This window comes from Entelurus aequoreus, linkage group LG20 (genome assembly GCF_033978785.1).
Source record: "Entelurus aequoreus isolate RoL-2023_Sb linkage group LG20, RoL_Eaeq_v1.1, whole genome shotgun sequence".
Classification (NCBI taxonomy): Eukaryota; Metazoa; Chordata; class Actinopteri; order Syngnathiformes; family Syngnathidae; genus Entelurus; species Entelurus aequoreus.
This window is the reverse complement of record NC_084750.1, coordinates 49,462,632-49,482,447: the sequence shown is the minus strand read 5'-3', so window position 1 is coordinate 49,482,447 and position 19,816 is coordinate 49,462,632. Positions and strand designations below refer to the sequence as shown.

Sequence of the window (19,816 nt, the reverse complement as noted above, 5' to 3'; positions counted from 1 at the left end):
GGGTGATCAAGGGTGATGGGTCAAATGCAGAGAATAATCTGGCCACACCTAGTGTGTGTGTGACAATCATTGGTACTTTAACTTTTTAATGTGGCAGTGATTGTGTAAAAAACAAAGCCTGATCTAAAGATGACATCTTGATCTCATACCATCTCAAACCAATTGGCCGTTCATTATGAAGTGAAATGTCTCAAAGTCGCTTAAATTCGTCTTTAACCAAGCAACACTATGTTTTATCCAGTTACTCGATTAATCAAAAACATTCCCAGTAGAACACTTGATTAATAAAATGTTCAATAGCCACAGCCCTATATTTCATGTACGATTTAATATTTAGCATGTAGGAGTTAAAATGTGTTTTGTTTGTGTCCTGTAGACATCCATCAGCTGATTGGACACCAAGAAGAATGTCTCCCTCATCTGCAGGGGGACAGTTTCACTTTAGAGGATCCACAGCCCTCACATTTTAAAGGGGACGAGGAGGATCCACAGCCCCATTTTTTTAAAGAGGAAGATGAGGGAGAGTGTCCTGTAGGGCAGCTGGAGGATGATGTCATGACTGTTGTCTCTGTGAAGACTGAAGAGCATGAAGACAAAGCACGTGAGTCCTCACAGCTTCATCACAGTCCAAGTAAGCACAACATCCACATATCATCTAATACAATGTTTGTGACACATGTTCATCCGGGGGCCACATTTATGACTAAAGATGGAGATATACTTGCTTTTTAACACCACCATTTAAAAATGAATGCTCATCAATCATCAACAGTGTAATTGCTGGGGTGTAACCATGTGACCTAGAGGCCGTCCTCCTTACCTCACGTGGTCAAATGAAGGCAAACATTCAATATGGCTACTGTTTATTTACCTTTAGCAGCACATATGTCAGCATATGTCAAAGGTTTAGTGGTGAAGATTAGGGATGTATACCAAGTACCATTTTTTTTTTAGTACTGGTTCCTAATTATGTCGTCCATGAGGACCGTGAAGATTCTGGACTAACGACACAACTATTTGTATTTTTAATTCCAGCTGACTGACGTAACTATGACACGTTGTCACATTGAGTTCAGCTGCCGCTGCTACACATTAAAATCAGCTTTGAATAATGACAAATAAGGAAGCAACAACACGCAAAAGTGTGATGTGTGTGTTATTGACAAGAAGATGACATAACTGCATTTCACCTTGCACTGCACACATAGTTGACTTCTTTAAGACTTGAAATAAACAGCTGTTGATAAAACAAATAGCTGTTGATAAAAGACTTCCCTGCTCTGAGATGTTAGTTTTCTTTTTTATTTATTTAACCAGGTAAAAATCCCATTGAGATCAAATATCTCTTTTCCAAGGGAGACCTGGCCAAGAGGGCAGCAGCAAGGTTACATTAAAAACAGTAAACAACACATAAAACATGACATTTACTACATTAAAACTTGCTGACATAACACATGTGCATACAGACAAGGTAAACAGTAAACAACACATAAAACATGACATGTACAACATTAAAACTTGCTGACATAACACATGTGCATACAGACAAGGTAGACTGCAATCCTTTCACAGAAGCTTTAAACTCATTCAACGTAACAAGGGTTTGAAGTTGAATATTGGATTGTAGGTTATTCCAAGCCTTCGCTGCTGAAAACCTAAATGCTTTCTTGCCCAGTTCAGTTCTTACTTTGGGGACGACAAATTGCAGAACATTCATTGAACGAAGATTGTGACTTCCTTGTTTCTTTGTTAAAAGACAAGACAGATAAGATGGGGTGATACCCAGAATGGTTTTGTAGATGAACACATACCAATGATTGAGGCGTCCAGCACATAAAGATGTCCAGTTAACCATTGAGTATAACACACAATGGTGAGTAAGTTAACCCTTGAGTATAACACAATGGTGAGTAAGTTAACCATTGAGTATAACACACAATGGTGAGTAAGTTAACCATTGAGTATAACACAATGGTGAGTAAGTTAACCATTGAGTATAACACACAATGGTGAGTAAGTAAACCATTGAGTATAACACAATGGTGAGTAAGTTAACCATTGAGTATAACACAATGGTGAGTAAGTTAACCATTGAGTATAACACACAATGGTGAGTAAGTTAACCATTGAGTATAACAAAATGGTGAGTAAGTTAACCATTGAGTAAAACACACAATGGTGAGTAAGTTGGTGATGAATCTCAGTGCACCGTGGTACACACTATCCAGCTTGTGGAGACAAGCAGCAGTAGCATTCATGTACAACACATCTCCATAGTCAATAACAGGTAAAAAGGTTGTTTCCACCAATTTCTGTTTCACAGTAAAATAAAAGCAAGACTTGTTTCTATAATAAAATCCCAGTAAAAGTTTAAGTTTTTTTTTACAACATACTGAATGTGCTCCTTAAAACTCAAGTGGTCATCAATTAAAAATCCTAAATATTTAAAAGCGGATACTAACACAATTTGTTGCCCATTTCTTGTTCAAATGTTGTCACACAGTGCTGATCTTACAGTTTTTGATGTGGTAAAGAACATACACTTTGTTTTCTCTGCATTTAAAAGCAGTTGAAGATAGCAAAGTTGTTCTTGTACTCTGTCAAATGCATGTTGTGCAGTATATGACAGTATCATCAGCGTAGGAATGGAAAGTTGAGTTCGGAATATTATGTCCAAGATTATTAATTATTAATTAATAATGGGCCCAACACAGAACCTTGAGGGACACCCTTTTCCACTTGCAGTACGTCCGAGAAGGAACCTTCTATCTGAACAGCCTGAGTTCTACTTGTGAGGTCATTTGCAAACCATCCAACTGCTTGCTGAGAAAAAGCAATAGCTGAAAGACGTTTGATTAAAATGACATGATCAACAGTATCAAATGCCTTTGAAAAGTCAATAAAGAGGGACAGACAGCACTGCTTCTTGTCAAGAGCTTCAGTTACATCATTTATAAACTTCATAGCAGCAGTAACAGTACTGTGATTTCTGCCAAAACCTGACTGAAATGGTGACAGAATAAAGTTGTCAATTTGTATTTTAAACCACCTGGGATACTATATCCTCTTGAAAATGAGAGTCGAGAACGCGAAATGGACATTCACAGAGACTTTTATCTCCACGACAATACATCGGTGAAGCACTTTAGCTACGGAGCTAACGTGATAGCATCGTGCTTGAATGCAGATAGAAACAAAATAAATAAGCCCCTGACTGGAAGGATAGACAGAAGGTCAACAATACTACTATCAGGAGACACCGAACCAAACACTGGACCTGTAACTACACGGTTAATGCTGTGCCGCCTGTCGAAGCCTAGCAATGCTGTTGCTAACAACGCCATTGAAGCTAACTTAGCTACGGGACCTCGTCAGAGCTATGATAAAAACATTAGCGCTCCACCTACGCCAGCCCTCTTCTGCTCATCAACACCCGTGCTCACCTGCGTTCCAGCGATCGACGGCGCGACGAAGGACTTCACCCGATCGTCGATGCGGTCGGCGGCTAGCGTCGGATAGCGTGTCTGCTATCCGACTCAAAGTCCTCCTGGTTGTGTTGCTGCAGCCAGCTGCTAATACACCGATCCCACCTACAGCTTGCTTCTTTGCAGTCTCCATTGTTCATTAAACAAATTGCAAAAGATTCACCAACACAGATGTCCAGAATACTGTGGAATTTTGCGATTAAAACAGAGCTGTTTGTATTGGATACAATGGTGTCCGAATACTTCCGCTTCAACCATTGACGTCACGCGCAAACGTCATCATACATAGACGTTTTCAACCGAAAGTTCCACCGGGAAATTTAAAATTGCACTTTATAAGTTAACCCGGCCGTATTGGCATGTGTTGCAATGTTAAGATTTCATCATTGATATATAAACTATCAGACTGCGTGGTCGCTAGTAGTGGCTTTCAGTAGGCCTTTAACTGAATGTGCAGCTCCAAACGTTTCTCGTCATGAGCAAAATTGAACTCTGTCTCTGCCTGATTCCTTGCTTCTTGTCTCGTTTAATAGATAGTTCCGTGTTTGAACCTGACGTATTTGTATTCAGTCAAGTGACTTCTTCCGGGAAGTGAAAAACGTGGTGGTCAACCAAGCCAAGATGGTTGTTGTGCAGCTAGCAACTCTCTGAATACACAAAGGGCCTAGATCAGGGGCGTCAAACATACGGCCCACGGGCCGGATCAGGCCCTCCAACAGGTTTTATCCAGCCCGCGGGATGAGTTTGCTAAGTACAAAAATGAGTCAAAAGTTTTGAATGAAAGAAACTGCTGTTCTAAATGTGTCCACTAGATGTCGCAATACCAATTCTTTGCATCTTTGTAGATGATGCTACATATGTAAAACACAACTAAAATACATGATGCTAGCGCACCAGTCGGGGAAAATGAGCAAACTACATCAATTACATCCTGTAATTTGATTTTGATATTATTTATTTATCTTGATAGATTGAAAATGAACACCAATGAGTTGACTGATGAACATTATCACATCATTGATTCTGAAAGTGTAAAAAAGGACAACTAAAGATAGAATACTATTGTATGTAAAAAAAAACAACATTATGATTTGTATATTTTCAGAATGTTTGTTCTATTTTTAAACAAAGAAAACAATCTGCAGTTGTCTTTATTTTTACGTTATCTTGCCGTCATTTTACCAGTCCGGCCAACTTAGAGTAGATCTTCCTCCATGTGGCCCCCCATCTAAAATTAGTTTAAACACCCCTGGCCTAGATCTTCCTGCGAAAAGCAGATACGAGAAAAAAATCTAATTATGAAACGGAATAGATCCCTAAAGATTTGTTGAGTAATATCAAGGATTATCCGTCGGTGGCGTTCCCAGACAGGTGGAACTATCTTGAGTTCCAGATGTCATTCTACACCACAAATTATGGTTAAGTTTAGAGATAAAGTTTAGGTGTCATAGACCGTATACAGAATACAATATTTACACACTTTATATCAGTGAGTGTAAAGTTAAGAATGCCTCAATCAATGCTGCCTTGTACTTATGAAAAAAAACTTGCTCCTCATCAAATTTCCAAGTCTGTTTTTGTACTCACTTTTGAATTAATTTTAGTGGTTGGGACAAAAGGAAGTATTTCCTGTGTTTTTATTGGTTGTTTTGCTACACACTTTCAACACAAAAGAACACAAATAATGTCATTGTGTTAATAGTGTCAGTCAAAAACTATTTCTATTCTCTCTTTATCTTATTTACCCAACAGATGTCCAGCAGCCCCTTCACAATAAAGAGGAAGAGGAGGATCCACAGCCCACCCACATAAAAGAGGAAGAGGATGATCCACAGCCCACCCACATTAAAGAGGAAGATGATGATCTACAGCCCACCCACATTAAAGAGGAAGAGGATGATCCACAGCCCACCCACATTAAAGAGGAAGAGGATGATCCACAGCCCACCTACATTAAAGAGGAAGAGGATGATCCACAGCCCACCCACATTAAAGAGGAAGAGGATGATCCACAGCCCACCTACATTAAAGAGGAAGAGGATGATCCACAGCCCACCTACATTAAAGAGGAAGATGATGATCCACAGTCCACCCACATGAAAGAGAAAGAGGAGGATCCACACATGAAAGAGGAAGAGGAGGGAGAGTGTGTTGTAGGGCAGGAGGAGGATGATGTCATGACTGTTGTCTCTGTGAAGACTGAAGAGCATGAAGACAAAGCACCTGAGTCCTCACAGCTTCATCACAGTCCAAGTAAGCACATATCATTTTATTCTCAGGGCATTCAATCCATCACAACTGGACTGTTCACTTTGTCTTAGAAGACTCATCCAAGTAGGCTTCATCACTTCATGCTCATACACTTCAAGTCTTAAATCTAATCATTGCAATTTAGAGGGGAACTGCACTTTTTGGGGGAATTTTCTATCGTTCACAATCATTATAAAAGACATGATGGTGGATATTAAAAAAAAAATAAAAATCACATTCTAACTAGGGCTGGGCGATATGGCCTTTTATTAATATGTGGATATGTTTAGTCCATGTCACGATACACCATATATATGTGGATATGTTTAGTCCATGTCACGATACACCATATATATGTGGATATGTTTAGGCCATGTCACCATACACCATATATATGTGGATATGTTTAGTCCATGTCACCATACACCATATATATGTGGATATGTTTAGGCCATGTCACCATACACCATATATATGTGGATATGTTTAGGCCATGTCACCATACACCATATATATGTGGATATGTTTAGTCCATGTCACGATACACCATATATTTGTGGATATGTTTAGTCCTTGTCACGATACACCATATATATGTAGATATGTTTAGGCCATGTCACGATACACCATATATATGTGGATATGTTTAGGCCATGTCACGATACACCATATATATGTGGATATGTTTAGGCCATGTCACGATACACCATATATATGTGGATATGTTTAGGCCATGTCACGATACACCATATATATGTGGATATGTTTAGGCCATGTCACGACACACCATATATTTGTGGATATGTTTAGTCCTTGTCACGATACACCATATATATGTAGATATGTTTAGGCCATGTCACGATACACCATATATATGTGGATATGTTTAGGCCATGTCACGATACACCATATATATGTGGATATGTTTAGGCCATGTCACGATACACCATATATATGTGGATATGTTTAGGCCATGTCACGATACACCATATATTTGTGGATATGTTTAGTCCTTGTCACGATACACCATATATATGTAAATATGTTTAGGCCATGTCACGATACACCATATATATGTGGATATGTTTAGGCCATGTCACGATACACCATATATATGTGGATATGATTAGGCCATGTCACGATACACCATATATATGTGGATATGTTTAGGCCATGTCACGATACACCATATATATGTGGATATGTTTAGGCCATGTCACGATACACCATATATATGTGGATATGTTTAGTCCATGTCACGATACACCATATATATGTGGATATGTTTAGTCCATGTCACGATACACCATATATATGTGGATATGTTTAGTCCATGTCACGATACACCATATGTATGTGGATATGTTTAGTCCATGTCACGATACACCATATATATGTGGATATGTTTAGGCCATGTCACGATACACCATATATATGTGGATATGTTTAGGCCATGTCACGATACACCATATATATGTGGATATGTTTAGTCCATGTCACGATACACCATATATATGTGGATATGTTTAGGCCATGTCACGATACACCATATATTTGTGGATATGTTTAGTCCTTGTCACGATACACCATATATATGTAGATATGTTTAGGCCATGTCACGATACACCATATATATGTGGATATGTTTAGGCCATGTCACGATACACCATATATATGTGGATATGATTAGGCCATGTCACGATACACCATATATATGTGGATATGTTTAGGCCATGTCACGATACACCATATATATGTGGATATGTTTAGTCCATGTCACGATACACCATATATATGTGGATATGTTTAGTCCATGTCACGATACACCATATATATGTGGATATGTTTAGTCCATGTCACGATACACCATATGTATGTGGATATGTTTAGTCCATGTCACGATACACCATATATATGTGGATATGTTTAGGCCATGTCACGATACACCATATGTATGTGGATATGTTTAGTCCATGTCACGATACACCATATATATGTGGATATGTTTAGGCCATGTCACGATACACCATATGTATGTGGATATGTTTAGTCCATGTCACGATACACCATATCAATCAATCAATCAATGTTTATTTATATAGCCCTAAATCACAAGTGTCTCAAAGGGCTGTACAAGCCACAACGACATCCTCGGTACAGAGCCCACATACGGGCAAGGAAAAACTCACCCCAGTGGGACGTCGGTGAATGACTATGAGAAACCTTGGAGAGGACCGCATATGTGGGTAACCCCCCCCCCCCCCCCCCCCTCTAGGGGAGACCGAAAGCAACGGATGTCGAGTGGGTCTGACATAACATTGTGAAAGTCCAGTCCACAGTGGATCCAACACATCAGCGGGAGTCCAGTCCACAGCGGGGCCAACAGGAAACCATCCCGAGCGGAGACGGGTCAGCAGCGCAGAGATGTCCCCAACCGATGCACAGGCTAGTGGTCCACCCGGGGTCCCGGCTCTGGACAGCCAGCACTTCATCCATGGCCACCGGACCTATGCAACTCCCCCTCGCAAGGGACAGGGGAGAAGAGGAGAGAAGAAAAGAAACGGCAGATCAACTGGTCTAAAAAAGGGGGGGTCTATTTAAAGGCTAGATTATACAAATGAGTTTTAAGATGGGACTTAAATGCTTCTACTGAGGTAGCATCTCTAACTGTTACCGGGAGGGCATTCCAGAGTACTGGAGCCCGAATAGAAAACGCTCTATAGCCCGCAGACTTTTTTTTGGCTCTGGGAATCACTAATAAGCCGGAGTTCTTTGAACGCAGATTTCTTGTCGGGACATATGGTACAATACAATCGGCCAGATAGGCTGGAGCTAAACCGTGTAATATTTTATACGTAAGTAGTAAAACCTTAAAGTCGCATCTTAAGTGCACAGGAAGCCAGTGCAGGTGAGCCAGTATAGGCGTAATATGATCAAACTTTCTTGTTTTTGTCAAAAGCCTTGCAGCCGCATTTTGTACCAACTGTAATCTTTTAATGCTAGACATAGGGAGGCCCGAAAATAATACGTTACAGTAATCGAGACGAGACGTAACGAACGCATGAATAATGATCTCAGCGTCGCTAGTGGACAAGATGGAACGAATTTTAGCGATATTACGGAGATGAAAGAAGGCCGTTTTAGTAACACTCTTAATGTGTGACTCAAACGAGAGAGTTGGGTGGAAGATAATACCCAGATTCTTTACCGAGTCTCCTTGTTTAATTGTTTGGTTGTCAAATGTTAAGGTGGTATTATTAAATAGATGTTGGTGTCTAGCAGGACCGATAATCAGTATTTCCGTTTTCTTAGCGTTGAGTTGCAAAAAGTTAGCGGACATCCATTGTTTAATTTCATTAAGACACGCCTCCAGCTGACTACAGTCCGGCGTGTTGGTCAGCTTTAGGGGCATGTAGAGTTGGGTGTCATCAGCATAACAGTGAAAGCTAACACCGTATTTGCGTATGATGTTACCCAGCGGCAGCATGTAAATACTAAAGAGTGCAGGGCCAAGAACCGAACCCTGGGGTACTCCGCACGTTACCTTGACATAGTCCGAGGTCACATTGTTATGGGAGACGCACTGCATCCTGTCAGTAAGATATGAGTTAAACCAAGACAAGGCTAAGTCTGACATACCAATACGTGTTTTGATACGCTCTAATAAAATATTATGATCGACGGTATCGAAAGCGGCGCTAAGATCAAGAAGCAGCAACATAGATGACTCATTAGAATCCATCGTTAGCAATAGATCATTAGTCATTTTTGCGAGGGCTGTCTCCGTAGAGTGATTTGCCCTGAAACCGGATTGAAAAGGTTCACAGAGATTGTTAGTCACTAAGTGTTCATTTAGCTGCTGTGCAACAATTTTTTCGAGAATTTTGGAAATAAACGGAAGGTGGGAGACCGGTCGGTAGTTTACCATGAGGTCAGGATCGAGGTTAGGTCTTTTGAGCAGAGGATGAATAACCGCTTTTTTGAATGATAGGGGAACAGTGCCGGAGGAAAGTGATAAGTTTATAATATTTAACACTGATGGACCTAATAATACAAACAGTTCCTTGATAAGTTTCCCAGGAAGTGGGTCAAGTAAACATGTTGTTTGTTTTATCCCACTTACACGCTGTAATAATTCCTCTAATGTTATTTCATCAAAAATAGAGAGACTATTTTGGAGGGCAGTGTCCGTCGTATATACAGTCGTATTTGTGTTAATAGAACCCAGTTGTAGCTGGGATGCGTTGTCTTTAATCTCCTTTCTAATGAGTTCAATTTTCTTATTAAAGAAATTCATAAAATCATCTGTCGAGTGGGTGGAGCTACTGGGAGGAGTCCCTTGTTGGGTTAGCGATGCTACTGTACTAAACAGAAATTTAGGATCGTTTTTGTTGAGGCGGATGAGATTTGAGTAGTATTTAGCTTTAGCTAAGGTAAGCATGCGTTTATAAGTTATTAAACTATCACTCCATGCTTGATGGAAAACCTCAAGTTTAGTCGCGCGCCATTTGCGTTCCAGTTTTCTACATGATAATTTATGAGCTCTAATTTCTTCTGTAAACCATGGGGTGCGCCTTTTAGGGGCCCTTTTTTGCTTTAGCGGTGCTATACTATCAATAATTTCGCGCAAGGCATCGTCAAAGTTGTTAGTGAGGTTATCAATAGAGCCGACATAATTTGGGAATGGTGCCATTACCGAAGGCAGTAGGTCAGCAAGAGTCATCGTTGTGGCAGCATTAATGTTGCGGCCGCTATAGCAGTTATTATTATTATTAGCTTGTTGACAAAGAGTCAAAACTTCAAATTTTATAAGGTAATGATCGGACATTACTTTAGTATATGGAAGTATCATAACTTTGGAGGTGGTGACACCCCTGACAAGCACTAGATCTATTGTATTACCGTTGCGATGCGTGGGTTGATGTATTATTTGTGTAAGACCACAGCTATCAATTATGGTTTGGAGCGCCACGCACTGAGGGTCCGATGGGGTATTCATATGGATATTAAAGTCCCCCATTATGATTATATTGTCGGCGTGCGTCACTAGATCAGCAACGAACTCTGAGAATTCACTGATAAAGTCCGAATAGGGCCCAGGGGGGCGGTAGATAACAGCCAGGTCGAGAGGTAGCGGTGTGACAGACCTCATAGTAAGCACCTCAAACGATTTATATTTATTATTTAGGTTAGGGGTAAGGTTGAAATTTTCATTGTATATTAGTGCGACACCCCCTCCCCTTTTAAGAGGGCGGGCAACATGCGCATTCGTATAGTTAGGAGGAGATGCCTCATTGAGCGCAAAAAATTCGTCCGGTTTGAGCCAGGTTTCGCTAAGACCAATGACGTTAAGATTGTTGTCTCTAATGACCTCATTAACCAATAACGCCTTGGGAGACAATGATCTTATGTTTAAAAAGCCCATATTATAGGTATTGGGCTGTTTTGACGAGTTTTTGTTAAGATTATCCGTAGTGGCAATATTAACAATGTTGCGTTTATTATGCGTAGTGCACTTTAAATAGTTTCGACCATATCTAGGAATTGATATGACGGGAATTTTCCGATTGTTTGCTTGGTGCTGCAATAGACTGGACATATCATAATTTGCCACCTCAGTAGAATGCATGTCCACCTCTGACACAGACACAACAGAAAAAACATTATGTGAATTGTGTATTATTCTAAGAGAATTGCTATGCGTACATGGATTATCCAGCCTGGCGCTGGCTAGTTCTAGCTTAACTGACTCCTCACCCGGACTAACAGACATTGTAATTGCCTGTGACCGGGCTTGCTCTAGTGTAGTCAGTCAAGTGAGACTTAAATAGTAGTCTATGTTTCTAGACAGGATGATGGCGCCTTCCTGGTTAGGGTGAAGGCCGTCTCTCATCAGCAAGCTTGGTTTGCCCCAGAAGGAGGGCCAGTTATCAATAAACGTTAGTCCCTGTTGCCTACAGAAGCCAGCCACTTGTTAAGCGAGACTAATCTGCTATATCTCTCATCATTGCCTCTCGCAGGCAGGGGGCCAGAGACAATTACTCGATGCCTGGACATCCACATATATGTGGATATGTTTAGTCCATGTCACGATACACCATATATATGTGGATATGTTTAGGCCATGTCACGATACACCATATATATGTGGATATGTTTAGGCCATGTCACCATACACCATATATATGTGGATATGTTTAGTCCATGTCACGATACACCATATATATGTGGATATGTTTAGGCCATGTCACGATACACCATATATATGTGGATATGTTTAGGCCATGTCACGATACATCATATATATGTGGATATGTTTAGTCCATGTCACGATACACCATATATTTGTGGATATGTTTAGTCCTTGTCACGATACACCATATATTTGTGGATATGTTTAGGCCATGTCACGATACACCATATATATGTGGATATGTTTAGGCCATGTCACGATACACCATATATATGTGGATATGTTTAGGCCATGTCACGATACACCATATATATGTGGATATGTTTAGTCCATGTCACGATACACCATATATATGTGGGTATGTTTAGGCCATGTCACCATACACCATATATATGTGGATATGTTTAGTCCATGTCACGATACACCATATATATGTGGATATGTTTAGTCCATGTCACGATACACCATATATATGTGGATATGTTTAGTCCATGTCACGATACAAAATATATTTGTGGATATGTTTAGTCCTTGTCACGATACACCATATATTTGTGGATATGTTTAGGCCATGTCACGATACACCATATATATGTGGATATGTTTAGGCCATGTCACAATACACCATATATATGTGGATATGTTTAGGCCATGTCACGATACACCATATATATGTGGATATGTTTAGGCCATGTCACGATACACCATATATATGTGGATATGTTTAGGCCATGTCACGATACACCATATATATGTGGATATGTTTAGTCCATGTCACGATACACCATATATATGTGGATATGTTTAGTCCATGTCACGATACACCATATATTTGTGGATATGTTTAGTCCTTGTCACGATACACCATATATATGTAGATATGTTTAGGCCATGTCACGATACACCATATATATGTGGATATGTTTAGGCCATGTCACGATACACCATATATTTGTGGATATGTTTAGTCCTTGTCACGATACACCATATATATGTGGATATGTTTAGGCCATGTCACGATACACCATATATATGTGGATATGTTTAGGCCATGTCACGATACACCATATATATGTGGATATGTTTAGGCCATGTCACGATACACCATACATATGTGGATATGTTTAGTCCATGTCACGATACACCATATATATGTGGATATGTTTAGGCCATGTCACGATACACCATATATATGTGGATATGTTTAGTCCATGTCACGATACACCATATATATGTGGATATGTTTAGTCCATGTCACGATACACCATATATATGTGGATATGTTTAAGCCATGTCACGATACACCATATGTATGTGGATATGTTTAGTCCATGTCACGATACACCATATATATGTGGATATGTTTAGGCCATGTCACGATACACCATATATATGTGGATATGTTTAGTCCATGTCACGATACACCATATATATGTGGATATGTTTAGTCCATGTCACGATACACCATATATATGTGGATATGTTTAGTCCATGTCACGATTCACCATATATATGTGGATATGTTTAGTCCATGTCACGATTCACCATATATATGTGGATATGTTTAGGCCATGTCACGATTCACCATATATATGTGGATATGTTTAGGCCATGTCACGATACACCATATATATGTGGATATGTTTAGGCCATGTCACGATACACCATATATATGTGGATATGTTTAGTCCATGTCACGATACACCATATATATGTGGATATGTTTAGGCCATGTCACGATACACCATATATATGTGGATATGTTTAGGCCATGTCACCATACACCATATATATGTGGATATGTTTAGGCCATGTCACCATACACCATATATATGTGGATATGTTTAGGCCATGTCACGATACACCATATATATGTGGATATGTTTAGGCCATGTCACGATACACCATATATAAGTGGATATGTTTAGGCCATGTCACGATACACCATATATATGTGGATATGTTTAGTCCATGTCACGATACACCATATATATGTGGATATGTTTAGTCCATGTCACGATACATCATATATATGTGGATATGTTTAGTCCATGTCACGATACACCATATATATGTGGATATGTTTAGTCCATGTCACGATACACCATATATTTGTGGATATGTTTAGTCCTTGTCACGATACACCATATATTTGTGGATATGTTTAGGCCATGTCACGATACACCATATATATGTGGATATGTTTAGGCCATGTCACGATACACCATATATATGTGGATATGTTTAGTCCTTGTCACGATACACCATATATTTGTGGATATGTTTAGGCCATGTCACGATACACCATATATATGTGGATATGTTTAGGCCATGTCACGATACACCATATATACGTGGATATGTTTAGGCCATGTCACGATACACCATATATATGTGGATATGTTTAGGCCATGTCACCATACACCATATATATGTGGATATGTTTAGTCCATGTCACGATACACCATATATATGTGGATATGTTTAGTCCATGTCACGATACATCATATATATGTGGATATGTTTAGTCCATGTCACGATACACCATATATATGTGGATATGTTTAGTCCATGTCACGATACACCATATATTTGTGGATATGTTTAGTCCTTGTCACGATACACCATATATTTGTGGATATGTTTAGGCCATGTCACGATACACCATATATATGTGGATATGTTTAGGCCATGTCACGATACACCATATATATGTGGATATGTTTAGGCCATGTCACGATACACCATATATATGTGGGTATGTTTAGGCCATGTCACGATACACCATATATATGTGGATATGTTTAGTCCATGTCACGATACATCATATATATGTGGATATGTTTAGTCCATGTCACGATACACCATATATTTGTGGATATGTTTAGTCCTTGTCACGATACACCATATATTTGTGGATATGTTTAGGCCATGTCACGATACACCATATATATGTGGATATGTTTAGGCCATGTCACGATACACCATATATATGTGGATATGTTTAGGCCATGTCACGATACACCATATATATGTGGATATGTTTAGTCCATGTCACGATACACCATATATATGTGGGTATGTTTAGGCCATGTCACCATACACCATATATATGTGGATATGTTTAGTCCATGTCACGATACACCATATATATGTGGATATGTTTAGTCCATGTCACGATACACCATATATATGTGGATATGTTTAGTCCATGTCACGATACAAAATATATTTGTGGATATGTTTAGTCCTTGTCACGATACACCATATATTTGTGGATATGTTTAGGCCATGTCACGATACACCATATATATGTGGATATGTTTAGGCCATGTCACAATACACCATATATATGTGGATATGTTTAGGCCATGTCACGATACACCATATATATGTGGATATGTTTAGGCCATGTCACGATACACCATATATATGTGGATATGTTTAGGCCATGTCACGATACACCATATATATGTGGATATGTTTAGTCCATGTCACGATACACCATATATATGTGGATATGTTTAGTCCATGTCACGATACACCATATATTTGTGGATATGTTTAGTCCTTGTCACGATACACCATATATATGTAGATATGTTTAGGCCATGTCACGATACACCATATATATGTGGATATGTTTAGGCCATGTCACGATACACCATATATTTGTGGATATGTTTAGTCCTTGTCACGATACACCATATATATGTGGATATGTTTAGGCCATGTCACGATACACCATATATATGTGGATATGTTTAGGCCATGTCACGATACACCATATATATGTGGATATGTTTAGGCCATGTCACGATACACCATACATATGTGGATATGTTTAGTCCATGTCACGATACACCATATATATGTGGATATGTTTAGGCCATGTCACGATACACCATATATATGTGGATATGTTTAGTCCATGTCACGATACACCATATATATGTGGATATGTTTAGTCCATGTCACGATACACCATATATATGTGGATATGTTTAAGCCATGTCACGATACACCATATGTATGTGGATATGTTTAGTCCATGTCACGATACACCATATATATGTGGATATGTTTAGGCCATGTCACGATACACCATATATATGTGGATATGTTTAGTCCATGTCACGATACACCATATATATGTGGATATGTTTAGTCCATGTCACGATACACCATATATATGTGGATATGTTTAGTCCATGTCACGATTCACCATATATATGTGGATATGTTTAGTCCATGTCACGATTCACCATATATATGTGGATATGTTTAGGCCATGTCACGATTCACCATATATATGTGGATATGTTTAGGCCATGTCACGATACACCATATATATGTGGATATGTTTAGGCCATGTCACGATACACCATATATATGTGGATATGTTTAGTCCATGTCACGATACACCATATATATGTGGATATGTTTAGGCCATGTCACGATACACCATATATATGTGGATATGTTTAGGCCATGTCACCATACACCATATATATGTGGATATGTTTAGGCCATGTCACCATACACCATATATATGTGGATATGTTTAGGCCATGTCACGATACACCATATATATGTGGATATGTTTAGGCCATGTCACGATACACCATATATAAGTGGATATGTTTAGGCCATGTCACGATACACCATATATATGTGGATATGTTTAGTCCATGTCACGATACACCATATATATGTGGATATGTTTAGTCCATGTCACGATACATCATATATATGTGGATATGTTTAGTCCATGTCACGATACACCATATATATGTGGATATGTTTAGTCCATGTCACGATACACCATATATTTGTGGATATGTTTAGTCCTTGTCACGATACACCATATATTTGTGGATATGTTTAGGCCATGTCACGATACACCATATATATGTGGATATGTTTAGGCCATGTCACGATACACCATATATATGTGGATATGTTTAGTCCTTGTCACGATACACCATATATTTGTGGATATGTTTAGGCCATGTCACGATACACCATATATATGTGGATATGTTTAGGCCATGTCACGATACACCATATATACGTGGATATGTTTAGGCCATGTCACGATACACCATATATATGTGGATATGTTTAGGCCATGTCACCATACACCATATATATGTGGATATGTTTAGTCCATGTCACGATACACCATATATATGTGGATATGTTTAGTCCATGTCACGATACATCATATATATGTGGATATGTTTAGTCCATGTCACGATACACCATATATATGTGGATATGTTTAGTCCATGTCACGATACACCATATATTTGTGGATATGTTTAGTCCTTGTCACGATACACCATATATTTGTGGATATGTTTAGGCCATGTCACGATACACCATATATATGTGGATATGTTTAGGCCATGTCACGATACACCATATATATGTGGATATGTTTAGGCCATGTCACGATACACCATATATATGTGGGTATGTTTAGGCCATGTCACGATACACCATATATATGTGGATATGTTTAGTCCATGTCACGATACATCATATATATGTGGATATGTTTAGTCCATGTCACGATACACCATATATTTGTGGATATGTTTAGTCCTTGTCACGATACACCATATATTTGTGGATATGTTTAGGCCATGTCACGATACACCATATATATGTGGATATGTTTAGGCCATGTCACGATACACCATATATATGTGGATATGTTTAGGCCATGTCACGATACACCATATATATGTGGATATGTTTAGTCCATGTCACGATACACCATATATATGTGGGTATGTTTAGGCCATGTCACCATACACCATATATATGTGGATATGTTTAGTCCATGTCACGATACACCATATATATGTGGATATGTTTAGTCCATGTCACGATACACCATATATATGTGGATATGTTTAGTCCATGTCACGATACAAAATATATTTGTGGATATGTTTAGTCCTTGTCACGATACACCATATATTTGTGGATATGTTTAGGCCATGTCACGATACACCATATATATGTGGATATGTTTAGGCCATGTCACAATACACCATATATATGTGGATATGTTTAGGCCATGTCACGATACACCATATATATGTGGATATGTTTAGGCCATGTCACGATACACCATATATATGTGGATATGTTTAGGCCATGTCACGATACACCATATATATGTGGATATGTTTAGTCCATGTCACGATACACCATATATATGTGGATATGTTTAGTCCATGTCACGATACACCATATATTTGTGGATATGTTTAGTCCTTGTCACGATACACCATATATATGTAGATATGTTTAGGCCATGTCACGATACACCATATATATGTGGATATGTTTAGGCCATGTCACGATACACCATATATTTGTGGATATGTTTAGTCCTTGTCACGATACACCATATATATGTGGATATGTTTAGGCCATGTCACGATACACCATATATATGTGGATATGTTTAGGCCATGTCACGATACACCATATATATGTGGATATGTTTAGGCCATGTCACGATACACCATACATATGTGGATATGTTTAGTCCATGTCACGATACACCATATATATGTGGATATGTTTAGGCCATGTCACGATACACCATATATATGTGGATATGTTTAGTCCATGTCACGATACACCATATATATGTGGATATGTTTAGTCCATGTCACGATACACCATATATATGTGGATATGTTTAAGCCATGTCACGATACACCATATGTATGTGGATATGTTTAGTCCATGTCACGATACACCATATATATGTGGATATGTTTAGGCCATGTCACGATACACCATATATATGTGGATATGTTTAGTCCATGTCACGATACACCATATATATGTGGATATGTTTAGTCCATGTCACGATACACCATATATATGTGGATATGTTTAGTCCATGTCACGATTCACCATATATATGTGGATATGTTTAGTCCATGTCACGATTCACCATATATATGTGGATATGTTTAGGCCATGTCACGATTCACCATATATATGTGGATATGTTTAGGCCATGTCACGATACACCATATATATGTGGATATGTTTAGGCCATGTCACGATACACCATATATATGTGGATATGTTTAGTCCATGTCACGATACACCATATATATGTGGATATGTTTAGGCCATGTCATGATACACCATATATATGTGGATATTTTGCCTTAGCCTTGAATGAACACTTGATGCATATAATCACAGCAGTATGATGATTCTATGTGTCTACATTAAAACATTCTTCTTCATACTGCATTAATATATGCTACTTTTAAACTTTCATGCAGAGAGGGAAACCACAACTAAGTCAATTTAGCAAAAGTGTATTTATTAAACAGTTATTAAGCAGTGGCACAAACATTCATGTCATTTCAAAACAGAAAGTGCAAGATTGTCAGAGACATTTTAAAACAAGCTATTAGTTCACTTTTGTGCATGATGTCACACAAGATATTTCAGTAAGTGTCAAATAAAAATGAGCTGCATAATAGGACATCAAATAGTGTATGTCCTTCACTATGTGGTAGGTTCCTGCGGACGTTATCTCCTTCTGTTGTTGACTATTTGTTTCATACGGTGTTGATGTGGAAATGGTTGCTTGGGCATTTTGTGGGTGTGGCACTGAACGGAGATGTTGACATGCAGAGTTTCAAGCACTCTTCATTCTCTAGCGGGTGACTTTTTAAATGATGCTACATTAGCAGTGCTGCTACTTTTTGTAGCAACGCTTTTGCCGCATACTTGTTCACCATCTACCTGCTTGAAGCCAAACCACCACCAGACGATGGACCCCCTGCTGTTTGTCTTGGGAATGAATTATTCCTTCATTTGTTACCTGATTGGCACC

The 19,816-nt window shown here is 38.8% G+C and overlaps 2 protein-coding genes across 6 annotated transcripts in view; one reads left to right on the top strand and one right to left on the bottom strand.

Moving 5' to 3' along the window:
* The window catches only part of LOC133636330 (zinc finger protein 25-like), a 1,044,419-nt gene that overhangs the window by 932 nt on the left and 1,023,671 nt on the right, over positions 1-19,816 (top strand). For both annotated transcript variants that reach the window (XM_062030265.1, XM_062030266.1), the window contains exons 2-3: positions 377-631; positions 5,238-5,738. In XM_062030265.1, coding sequence (XP_061886249.1) covers positions 377-631; positions 5,238-5,738 — 756 coding nt within the window. The remainder of the gene's footprint in view (positions 1-376; positions 632-5,237; positions 5,739-19,816) is intronic.
* The window catches only part of LOC133636332 (zinc finger protein 25-like), a 341,291-nt gene that overhangs the window by 69,916 nt on the left and 251,559 nt on the right, over positions 1-19,816 (bottom strand). The gene's annotated exons all lie outside the window — the stretch shown is intronic.